The following is a 12,823-nucleotide window of genomic DNA, read 5'->3' on the forward strand; positions in this document are numbered from 1 at the left end:
TAGTCTAACTTAATAGAAGACATCTAGATCTTCACATTTACTTCTACAATCTGTTGCAATTCGGTGTGTTGAAGTATATGAAGAAAATTCAGGCTCGTACACACAAATATATAGTTGGAAAGGGAATATTTTCATAGCCTTTTCATAAGTTGTGATACTTATGATACTCTGATACTACACCCAAACAGGACAGTGTAGTTTCTCAAAGGTTAGTTGGGATGTAGAATCTGCAAACTTGTCTATGCAATTTTTGTACTGGTAGGTCTTATTATCTGAATGGATTATAAATGCATGGTAACATCACAGACTGGTCATTTGGAAAATATTTTCTTTCAGTTATGCAGCTCTCCCAACTGTTGACACATTTAAACAGTACCAAAATTTTAAAAAAATTATTCACTTTAATACCATGTTGATTTCATTAGAAAGGTCTGTGGTAGGTTATTAGGAAGCTGCCAGGCTTACCATGTAGATTAAAATTTTTCATATGACAGCTCAAATTCTATCACTGGCAACAAACTTGCAGTTGTTTCCTATGACAAACTGAAGTGACAAACTCTCGTTTGTTTTTGAGAAAATATATGCCAGCCATTGAAGTATGAATAACCAGTTTAGCAATTGTTCCTTCAAGTAAAAGTGGTGTTCCGTGGAAAGTGACCTGTTTGGCCCTCTTCACAATCGCACAAATGCTTTTCTTCAAAACAACCAAAAAGATATGCTATATGCACAAACCCATTCAAACATACAAAGTATTGAAAAGACATAGTACTGTGAATAAATTATATAATTACTGACTCATCAAAGACATCCTTCCGTGACTATACGGCAGTGAAGAACACAGCAGCTACTAAATACCACTGCCTTGTTTCTGGGGTAAGGCACCAGCAGTTGTACCCACCATTGTTTTGCACCAACAGTGCCAATAGCAACACAGTGACAGTGTTATCAGGCAAGTAGTTTCGAACTAGCAGACCCCTCCACGGACCACATGTTAATTAACATGCATTGTGAGGCAAGGGAAGCGGATGTGCTTTCATGTCCAGTGAAAGGAGTGTGCTGCCAGGTGTATGTGTCCGGTTGCCCATTAGGAGATGTCCTCACCAGGATTAGCAGAGCCTAAAGTCATCATACATTGAAGTCCTAGAGCCTCCTCACCTGATTCCATACCCACTAAGCAATCTTTTCATAAACAAATTGCCACCTGAGGCAGAAAATGCCAAGTGAGTAACTGTTTGGTCTGTTTCAGTTACATTCTCAATATAACTTATGATTTTTATTTAAAAAAAAAAGTATCATATGATACTTCATATGACAATTCTAAATAGAAAATCAGATTTTTTGAGTCTAAAACCAGCAAAAACATGTAAAATGTTAAAAGTATTACTTTCTAAATTCTTTAGAAGCCTATTCTACTCTATATAAATTTCTTTAGTTGGAGTTCGATGCTTTCACAACAAAAATTCTTTGTTGATGAAGTGCGATTATGTGCAGGTACAGAGAACTAACTTGTTCAATACTTCAACTCCATTCTAGCTTATCTTCCTGAACTGTGGAGGTCAGAAAGCGATCAACTACATTTTCCAGATTCCTCTGCAGTTAAGAGTTTTAGATGACATTTAGGTTCCTTCCAATCTGATGTACTAAAGTGAGTGAGGCTTTAATTTGGAACAGGCTTTAATTTCCCTTCCGTGAGAAGGGAAGCAGATTTGCTCACAAGGAATGTGGCAGAGGTTGACAGTCCTAGAGACCTAGAGTCCTAAAGTCCTAGGGAAACAGCCTCATTCAAAAGTTTTCTGATCCCAGAATTTGACGGCCCGGTTCTACAGCGTGGTTTGGGGATATATTTCTGGAAGATCAGGTGATTATTCTTTGAGCTATCTATATGCCTTAATAAACCCTGCAGGTCTAAACTATCTTGAGCAGATTTTGTTGAAGACAAGAACTGACCAATTCACATTCTAGTAACATTTCCTTTCACGTGATCATGTTTCTGTTTTCTATAGTTTTATGGCAATATTTTCTTTCTCAGTAGCTTTTCCAAGCTGAGACAACATCCCATGTACATAATTAAATGCTATTTAAAAAAAAACAAACTACCATGTCAAGTTTTAGGATACATCTATAATTTTATTACAAAATCATTCTTTTGGCATTAGTTGGTTACAGTGATAGCAAGATACTGTGAGTGTGACATAGCAGCTCTAATGTAACATTGCATTCCCTGCTTCCTGAACCCAAATTTAAGTTATCTTATATCCATTACATACAAGTTACCTGCGTTCATTAATGCTGCAAATCCTGATGCATAGTTCCTTTAGGGAGGAGCTGATGCTAAGGGATTAGAGTAAATGTTGGTAAGTCTACAAAAGTTCCTTCATGAGACTTTCTGTTTCTTCTCCCTCCCCCCAAATTACTTTGCTTTAGAATCAAATTACTAGTCTGAATAGCAGCAGCACCCAAGGAGCATCACACTTAGTTCTTGTTAAAAAGCAATTACCTGTGCAATTGCACGTTTTACACCACAGGCAAAGGGAATGACTGCTTTAGTTTTAAACTCCTGCATTAGAGTCTCTTAAAAAAATAAAAGCATTCCATTGAGTTCTTCCAGATGGTGTTATTGGTGTACATTTGTTGGTGGGTCACTCTCTGTGCTGTGTTTACTTTGAAGGGATCTTCCAATATATCTCCAATATTCCTTTCTTATAGTGTCCTTTTCTTTAGCTAGAATTTCACACAACTGAAAATGAAAAACAAAAATTCTCTAAAGATAATGGGCAAATCCTTTTCAGCCAACACAGTTAAACTCAGATCATGTTCAAATGAGATCCATCATTAAAATCATACATTGTGTTCACTAGTGATGTGGGTTTTGCCCTCAACAGTGGAAATCGTCCTGCCCTGAATTCTTGAGTGAACACGCTGAAAAGGGCATGAATATAGTGGCATTGCACGGACCAAATTCTGAGACACCAAGAACAGTGTCTGGGTGTCTTGACTTACCTCTAATGCTTTATTAAGAATGTCCTCCTTGTTGTCACATTGGTTTTCTAGCATGTCTTCATAGATATCCACGAGAAAGGCAATTAGGTAAGGGGAACTGTGACTTGGTTGTAAATCAAGTAACTGATTTAACAGATTCGGATATTTGGAAAGACCACGATCCTGTAAAATCCTAAAAAAAAATTATTCTCAATTTTGATAAGAACAGAAATAATAGAAAGATCGTAAGAAAATGACCTCTGTAACGTGACCAAGAGAGGAGACTTATTTTGAATGAATGAAGTTGAAACTAAATGAAATTTTTAAATTATGTGTGAGTTTTATTATGGATGATTAAGACCCAAGTATAATTAAAAAGAATAATGAAAGTTAAAAGTGATAATTTGTAACTGAAACTACAACACACACAATTAAATCAGAAAATAAACCATCTTCTTAAAATTAAAAAGTGAAGGAAAAGAACAAGAGAGATGTTTCTGTTTCTTCTAGAGATGGTTCCTTATTCTTTTAGCTCTCCAGATATTATAGGCCCGAACCCTGGATACATCTCCAAATGTGACTGGGCTCCATACTTTATGTTCTTCGGGCCTCCAGGGAGATCTCTAAGCTCAAAAAGAAGGCTGGTTTTATCAGTGGCCAGGCAAGTGAAACCTTGTCCATTTAAGGAATGAGAGAGAAATAGAAACAGAAAGGTTGGCTATGCATCCATGCAATCTGCTTATAAGTTTGCTTTGTCTTTATTATGTTCCTGAGATAAATAGAAACTAAGTGTGTATATCCCATTCTTTGACATAAGACTATAGGATTCATAAATATATTATAGTTGCATTGTTGTTTAGTCATGGACTAGTCCAAAAACTCTGCTGGTATGTGCTTGGGGGTTAAAAGGCACTGTTTTTGTGTGCCACCATCTAACACTGCTATAACTTCTTTTAGATCCAGAAAAATGGAAAATTCTTTAGTATCCTTTGGAATCTGATTAACGGAATATATTCAATGATACATCGTATTAGCAGGTGGTTTTTTATATAAAACAACCTCTTGGGATGCCTGGGTGGCGCAGTTGGTTGGACGACTGACTTCAGCTCAGGGCGTGATCCTGGAGTCCCGGGATCGAGTCCCACATCGGGCTCCCAGCTCCATGGGGAGTCTGCTTCGCTCTCTGACCTTCTCCTCGCTCATGCTCTCTCTCACACTCTCTCTCTCTCAAATAAATAAATAAAATCTTTAAAAAAAAATAAAAATAAAAATAAAAAAAATAAAACAACCTCTTACCCTTTCAAATAGTTCCATGCACTTTCATTATGTGGTACTAGTTTGATCATTTCCAGAGTGTACCTATAAGAAAAAGACCACGAAGAAATATGTGTATAATTTTAAGAGCAGTGCAATAATTAGAAACAGTTTTAATAAGATGGTAACAAGGCTTGGATATGCGCTTTCATTTATCTTAGTGGGCTATGACTAGGTCTGAGTCATAGCTAAATTAGAAGCCTTTAAGTCTGTTTTACATAGATCCTCCCTCTTGTAAATTTGTAACCAATTCTAGCCAAGGACAGCTAACTAATATGAAGGCTAAATTCACAATAGGAAAATAAACTGATGTGAGGTATTTCCTTTAATTAAGGCTTTCCCTTTGAAGAAAATGTCAGCTAAAACAGGTATTCCTTTTATTGGTAAAGCAATCTTGAGAAAAAGTCCAAGATCTACTTATGCCCAATAAATTGAAATCATTCAAAAAAGGGAACTATGTATCTTAGGAGTCGTAATAAAAAACAGCACAGAAACTTTATAGACAAAGAATAAAAATGAGAAATCAACACAAATGTGTATTTCTTATATTCTAAAACAAGACTACTAGTTAACTATGATGTGATCACCAGTCAAAATGGACACTCCCTTTTTCTTCCCTTTAACCAGATTATTAAATACAATTTAGATCCAAATACAATAAATTCCAAGGGAGTGGCAGAATTTAGCTTCACATACTTGCTCAAATGAGTAAGTCACTCACTGACTAAAATTTAGTAATCTTGGTTTTATTGCTGTTTTATTTATTGTCTTATTACTGTTACGATAGCATTTTCCCCTCCCAGAGTACAGTAGTCCTCCTTTCTCTACAGGATAGGTTCCCAAATACTCAGTCTATGCCTGAAACTACAGAGTATCAAATCTTATATATACCATGTTTCCTCCTATACATCCATACCTTCAATAACGCTTAATTTACAGGCACACTAAGAGATTAACCATAAATAGAACAATCATGATATACTCATTGCAATAAAAATTATATGAACGTAGTCTCTCTCAAAATACCTTAGTAGACTGTACTCACCCTTCTTGTGATGATTTAAGATAATACAATGCCTACATGATAAGATGAAGTAGGTAAATGACAGGCATTGTGAGGTAGTGTTAGGCTATACTACCTAATGTCCCCCAACACATATGTCCCCAGGAGGATCATATGCTTCTGGACTAAAGCTGATCATGAGTAACTGAAACCGCGGAAGGTAAAACTGCAGGGAAGAGGGGAATATACTATAATGATAAACTCATCCAGCACTACTAAAAGGTTTTTTTCCAACTACTTTTGCATGGCCTAATATTTTCAGTTATTTTTCAAACCATCTACCTGCATGTCTTCACTAGTCACTGCAGAAGATTCTTAAATTCCATTTTGGCAATATTTGAAGAATGTTATTCATATACATATGTACTAAAGATGATCTATTTTAATAGTTAAAATATGCACTTTGAGGTCAGAGTTCCTAGCTTATTATTATTATTATTATTATTTCAAGTAATCTCTATACCCAACGTAGGGCTTGAACTCACAACTCCTCGATTCACGACTCCAAGATCCAGAGTTGCATGCTCTACCAACTGAAATGGTTGTCTGTCCCAGACTGCCCAGCTGCTAATCCTAACCCCATCAATTATTACCTGTGTGCTCTTAGCCACATCACAGAACTACTCTGAACCTCAAGTTCTTCATCAAGTATCTCACAGTGTTGTTATGAAAATTAAGTAAGAGGGGCACCTGGGTGGCTCAGTGGGTCAAAGCCTCTGCCTTCAGCTCAGCTCATGATCCCGGGGTCCTGGGATCAAGCCCCGCATCTGGCTCTCTGCTCCACGGACAGCCTGCTTCCTCCTCTCTCTCTGCCTGCCTTTCTGCCTACTTGTGATCTCTGTCTGTCAGATAAATAAATAAAATCTTTAAAAAAAAAAAAAATTAAGTAAGAACTCCTGGCATGTAGTAAGTGCTTAATAAATGCTAATTGTTGGGGGCACTGGGTGGCTCAATCAGTTGAGCACCTGACTCTTAATTTCGGCCTGGATCATGAGTTCAGTGTTGTGGGACTGAACCCTGTGTTGGGCTCCATGCTCAGTGCAGAGTCAGCAGGAAAGTCTCTCTCTCCCACTAAACAAAATAAAATCTTTAAAAAATAGATAAGTGTTGGGGCGCCTGGGTGGCTCAGTGGGTTAAAGCCTCTGCCTTCGGCTCGGGTCATGATCCCAGGGTCCTGGAATGGAGCCCCACATTGGGCTCTCTGCTCAGCAGGGAGCCTGCTTTCTCCTCTCTCTCTCTGCCTGCCTCTCTGCCTACTTGTGATCGCTGTCAAAAAAATAAATAAAATCTTTTAAAAATATATATATATAAGTGTTAACTATTATTTTTTAAAGATTTTATTTACTTAACAGAGAGAGCAAGTGAACACACAAGTGGGGAATCAAAGAGGGAGAAGCAGGCTTCCCCTGAACAGGAAATCCGATGCAGGAGTTAATCGTAAGACCCAGAGATCATGACCTGAGCTGAAGGCAGTGGTTTAACTGAGCCACCCAGGTGCCCCCAAATGGTAACTATTATTAACAGTACTAGTAGTAGTCATGAAAATATGGCCATGATATATTAAGTGAAAAAAACAACGTGTATAATACCATTGCGTACGTTGCTGTGCATACATGTTTGCAAATATACTTAATAAGGCTTGGAAGAATCCACACTAATTGTAGCTCACTCTTAAGAATGGGGTATAAGGGGACGTCCAGATGGCTCAGTCAGTTAAGTGGCTGCCTTTGGCTCGGATCATGACCCCAGGGTCCTGGGATCAAGCCCCACATAGGGTCCTTGCTCAGCGGGGAGCCTGCTTCTCCCTCTCCCTCTTCCTCAGCCCCTGCTCATGTGTACTCTCTCTCTCTCCCCCTAATAAATAAATTTAAAAAATAAATTTAAAAAGGGGGGTATAGGAAGAGAGAGAATAAGAGATTTTGATGCTTTACTTTACATAACTCAGAAGTTTCCTCCTACACCCAGACTGCATTACTTTTATAATAAAAGGGAAAAAAGTAATCAGATAAATCTATATTCTTTAGAGTAAAAAATTTAGTTGACGAACTAAATTCTAGATAACTAAAGCTACTCTTAGCATTTTAAATATTTCTTTTACCTCTCTTAATGGTATAAACCTTAAATATGAAAAACTCTCAGATTTTCTTTTTAAATGATTTTTTAAAAGATTTTTGTTTTTAAGTAATCTCTACACCCAATATAGGGTTCAAACTCACAATCCTGAGATCAAGAGTCACATGATCCAACTGAGCCAGCCAGGTATCCCTAGAAAACTCTTAAGATTCTTGACTATTTCTATTTGTTAACAGAAAACCAGCAATGTGCCTTTGAAGACTAGGAGAAGTTTCCATTTTTCACTCTTCATGCTCAACTTTTAAGTATCTTATTACACTTACCTATGTAGCATGCTATAGTAAATAAGGAATATGTAGTATCTGAAGTCCATAATTATTAACTGGGTTAATTCAAGGAAGAATAACCTGAAGCGTTCTACCTTTACACAAAAAAGCTATTGAACTCTCTAAAGGATGACATTTTATTGTCTTTCAGAGTACTTTTGTCCTAATCTTCACAAAAGAATACCAACTCTAAAAAAAAAGTAATATGTAAAGGGCTGGATGATGAGTCTGAATTTTCTCTACTCAAGCCCCAGTATTGAGGTTTAAGAGTAATAAAATTATTTCAGTAAGTTTCACTGCTACCCCTCAGATCAATACTATTCAACAGAACTTGCTATGATGATGAAGATGTTCTTTATCGGTGCTGCCCAATTAGTAGTCATTAGCCACATGTGGGTACTGAACCCCTGAGAAGTGATTCATACAACTGAGGAATGGATTTATGTGATTTTCATTAAACTGAACTTAAGTAGCCATATGTGGCTAGTGACTACCATATTAGTGCAGCTTTGAAGAGTCGAGCAATAAAATGAAAGAATGAGATGTGCTTGAGGGGCTATGTGGCTGCTTCAGAAAGAAGCCTGGAGCATTGACACACCTCTTTTCTTTTTAATTTAAATCACCAGAACCCTATACAGAAAAGAGAAAAGAAAAGCTAGCTGCCCTAACAGCTAGCTGGCCCAAACAGAAGTAAGAAAAAGGAAATGAAGACAGATGGTCATAAACATCAGCTCTTCCCAGGAGCTGTTAAAACAACTTTCTGCTTTTTATTTTTAATTTTTTTCAAGTAAGCTCTAGGCCCCACATAGGGCTTAAAACTCATGGCCCCAAGATCAAGAGTCACCTGCTCTACTGACTGAGCCAGCCAGGTGCCCCTAAAACAACTTTTAAATTAAAATTATGAGTACGTTCTCATCAGGCTATAAAAACAAAAAATATGTTCAAATTTAAAACAGACACCGAGACAAAATAGTCAGAAAAGAGGTGGCTATTAATGTTTATGGATATTAATATTCATTCCAATTCAAAAAATTCTAGTGCTTAGAATTGCTTTTTGTACACTAAAGCAGTAGTTTTCAACTAGGGATGGTTTTACCCCACAGGTGACATTTGGCAATGTCTGGGGACATTTTTGTTTGTTACAACTTGGGGGAGGGGTTACTACTGATATATAGGGTGTAAAGCCTAGGAATACTGCTCAACATCCTACAAGGTACAGGAGAGCCTCTTACAACAAAGACATCCTGCTCCATCCTGCTCAGTAGAGTAACATGGCTTCTGTGGACTATTATCTAAAAGGCACCAGAATTTAATGAGATAGTTTTAAAATAAAGCTTCTTAGACACTATGAAATCAGAGGATTTCTTCTCAATCTGTGGTAGGCAACAATATTTTAAGAAACTTATGACACTACAATGTAGAGCTATCTATATAGCTATAAATTCATCCTTCTAGATTTCATCTAAGTATTCTGTCCTATTAGTTCAACGGGGGCAGGATCAGGGGCAGTCTTGATCTTTGCTGGATTCCCAATGCCTGAGACATACATGAGAGGCACACAAATACTCTTTTAACAAATGAACAAGTAAAGAAGATTACTAACTGGACTTCTCTCTCCAATATAGCACGATCATTATAGCCAGTGGTGTTAGAAATTACAAAGTATCTTTGGTTCCAGACAGAGTTATTTCTCACATCCTCTTTAAGAAGTTGGTCTACATACTGCAGCTCATTATCCCAAAGTTTAAATTCCTAAGAGAAAATAAAAAATATCCAATTAGAAACGTCTCTTTTTTTTTTTTTAAGAACAACCCCAAGATCAAGAGTCACATGCTCCACGGACTGAAGTAGCCAGGCACCCCTAAGCAATGTCCCATTATTAATAAAAAATAAAAACAGGGATGCCTGGCTGGCTCAGTTGGTTAGGTGTCTGCCTTTGGATCAAGTCCTGATCCCAGACCCCTGGGATCGAGCTCCGCATCAGGTTGCCTGCTCAGTGGGGAGCCTGCTTCTCCCTCTCCCTCTCCTGCTCCTCCTGCTTGTGCTCTCTGTCAAATAAACAAAATCTTAAAATAAATAAATAAATAAAATTTCAGTAAAGCTAGGTAGAAGATGTGGGACTCATCACATATTTGGAGGAAAATGATAGTTGCAGGTCAAGGAAATGGAAGGGGAAAGAAAAGTCATCAAAGACAAGGGAATGGTCACAAAGAAAGAAAAAAATTAGGAAGAGAGAGCAAAGTGCCCTGTGATTTGTTACTATCTTCTTGAGAATAATTTATACACTAAGAGGCATGTTTATACTATTTAAACAGATCCAAGAAGTATTCTCTAAGGTATTAAATAATAGGCAAAAAAGGTATAGGTAACTAAATGCTTATGCATTAAGATGAAAATTTAGAGGGAAGAAACTAAACTCAAGATGATTATAGTATATTAATTTGATGGATTTGATACAAATACATAATATTAAGTAAAAGGAAGTATTAAAATGCACATATATGATAAAATCACATTAAAATACATGTGGAGAGGGACGCTTGGATGGCTCAGCAGGTTAAGCAACTGCCTTTGGCTCAGGTCATGATGCCAGGGTCCTGATCAAGTCCCAGACTGGGCTCTCTGCTAAGCAGAGAACCCATTTCTCCCTCTGCCTGCCACTCCCCCTACTTGTGTTCTATCTCTTCCTCTGACAAACAAATAAAATCTTAAATAAATTAAAAAATAAGTAAAACACGTGGACAAATATACACAGCTGTATTTAGACAAACAAATAAAATCTTAAATAAATTAAAAAATAAGTAAAACACGTGGACAAATAAACACAGCTGTATTTAGCTGTAATGTAAATTTTTACATTATAAAACTGTTTTAATAAAAAAATATTAGGGGGAGGAGAAAAACAATAAAGACAATTTAAAAAAGGAATAAAAAGGTCAAAACTTACAAATGCTGCAAAAGTTGGGGATATTAATTATGAAAAAGCTAACAGAGTTATATATTTCTTATTTGATAATGGTAAAAGGGTAGAATTTCATATAAAAAACAAAAATACCAATCTTTAGAAAATGCATCCCTTTAATCAAATTAAGAAAAGTTTAAATTTTTAAGTAAAAAAAATTTTTTTTTCGGAAGTGATCTTGGTATAATGAATAGTGCACAAAATAGCAATCACTGGAAAAAATTCACAATAAACAACATTAGAATTGTTCACTGGAATAAATAAATGTCTAGAGTGGGAGTTGTAACTGTACACTTCTATTCAGGGTTTAGCATAAAATTCTAACAAGTGGGCAGAATAAAATACTATTTATTACTGTAAAATGGTATTCCAAAGTTTATGTACGTAAAAACCCCAGTAGGTACCATGACTTTGTTAATTAAAATAACAAAGGCGTATTAGAAAATTACAACTACCTTTTCTATTCAATTTGCTAGCAAATATAAAATGTGATGCAAATTCAATCTAAAAAATATAAAAATTACTATTAATTCTTCTTTAATAGGAATACCAACGTATCTTGAGAGAGTATAAGACTAATCAGCATGAAGAATATCAGGTTTTAATTAAACATCTTAATAATTCTCAGTCATTACATTTTGTGTGTAATGGTCTATATGTGTGTTTTAATTCAGGAGTATACTAACAATCTAAGAGTAATTTAAATTATTTAATTCAGTTAATCTAAAAAACACTTTAACAAGAAAAGCAATACCTGAATAACCCATTGTCGATGTTGCCAGGCATGATAATTCTTTGCATCCTGATTAAGAATATCAGCAATAAACTCAAGCTCCTGAGATGGATCTTTTAGCCATTCCACTAAAACTCGCCTATGGTGCCTAAAACAGGAAGAAGAAAAAAGTTTTGTGTTAATGTATCCAAGAACTCAAGATCAACTGCATGTGTTGTATTATGCGATGTGGAGGGGCACTCAAAAAACAGAATTTCACCTCTAATTCTCCAGATTATACTGGAAAGAAAAGGTAACAAAGAACAAACACTAAGAGGTAAAAATTCTAGAAGACTAAGTAAGAGTTGAGAAACATAAAACAGTGATTTGTGTGTAAAATGAAATCAGATACTTCGGGTTTAAAGAAGGTTTATTTCAAGCTAAATCTGGAAGTAATCTCTGACAACCACAAAATCCTGTCAAAGAATTTGGAAACATTCCCAGATGGCATAATCAGACTATAGGAAATGTGATACTATTTAATCAAGTATAGAAGCTCCGCTGGTTATAAATATGCTTTCAATTTTTCTTAAGTCCACAGCATCACATACAAGCAACTGCTCATTCCACCAATTCGTGGGCAGAATTAAGTCTGCTTCTCCTCTGGTAAATAGCTATGACAAATTGTAAATTTGTCGAGAGTTGTTTCTGTACTAGGAAAATGCCTCTAAAAGTTTTCTGTTGGGTTCCTTTTTTATAATTTTTAAGCTGAAATATTTATAAAAATCTATTAGTGAAAATGTTCTGAAAGTCATTATAGTTATGGTTGAACATATTGGTAAATATACTAAAACCACTGAACTATATACTTTAAATGGGTAAATGGACTAATGATGTATAATATGTTGGCTAACTGAATTTAAATTTTAAAAAATAAGTAAATTGTAGGGGTGCCTGGCTTGCTCAGTTGGTAGATCATGGGACTCTTGATGTTGGGGTCATGAGTTCACTCACTTTAAAAATAAATAAATAAATAAATAAATAGGTAAATGGTATAATATGTGAGTTATATCTCAAAAAAGCTTTTTTTAAAAAAATTCATTAATATTCAATATACTATAAGTGAGTAGGAGTGATGGGAAAAGTGGAAAGATTTGATGCTGAATGAATGAACATTCTACATGCATCTTACAGAATATTTAAAATTCACCTTACAGAATATTAAGAAGGCAAGATACTACAAAGAGGAGATCCTAGAGGGAAAGTCTTCCAAATTTATTTCAAAAATCTCCCAAGTTAGTGAACACTAGTAATAATTTTTTTCTAGGTTCCTAGTAAATTCTGTAATTTAGGAAAAACTTAAAAATTAGGTTGTTCAGTATGTCAAGTTGACC

At 35.8% G+C, this 12,823-nt stretch overlaps 1 protein-coding gene across 2 annotated transcripts in view; it reads right to left on the reverse strand.

Moving 5' to 3' along the window:
- Nucleotides 1-2,101: 2,101 nt before the first annotated feature.
- Nucleotides 2,102-12,823, reverse strand: part of FNTA (farnesyltransferase, CAAX box, alpha) — a 31,232-nt gene continuing 20,510 nt past the window's right edge. For both annotated transcript variants that reach the window (XM_044225277.1, XM_044225278.1), the window contains exons 5-9: nucleotides 11,472-11,598; nucleotides 9,359-9,507; nucleotides 4,276-4,338; nucleotides 3,001-3,172; nucleotides 2,102-2,737 (exon numbers count right to left, since the gene is read on the reverse strand). In XM_044225277.1, the coding sequence (XP_044081212.1) occupies nucleotides 2,615-2,737; nucleotides 3,001-3,172; nucleotides 4,276-4,338; nucleotides 9,359-9,507; nucleotides 11,472-11,598 (634 nt within the window). In that variant the 3' untranslated portion in view covers nucleotides 2,102-2,614. The remainder of the gene's footprint in view (nucleotides 2,738-3,000; nucleotides 3,173-4,275; nucleotides 4,339-9,358; nucleotides 9,508-11,471; nucleotides 11,599-12,823) is intronic.

The sequence above is a fragment of the Neovison vison genome, chromosome 11 (genome assembly GCF_020171115.1).
Source record: "Neovison vison isolate M4711 chromosome 11, ASM_NN_V1, whole genome shotgun sequence".
In the NCBI taxonomy this organism is placed as follows: Eukaryota; Metazoa; Chordata; class Mammalia; order Carnivora; family Mustelidae; genus Neogale; species Neogale vison.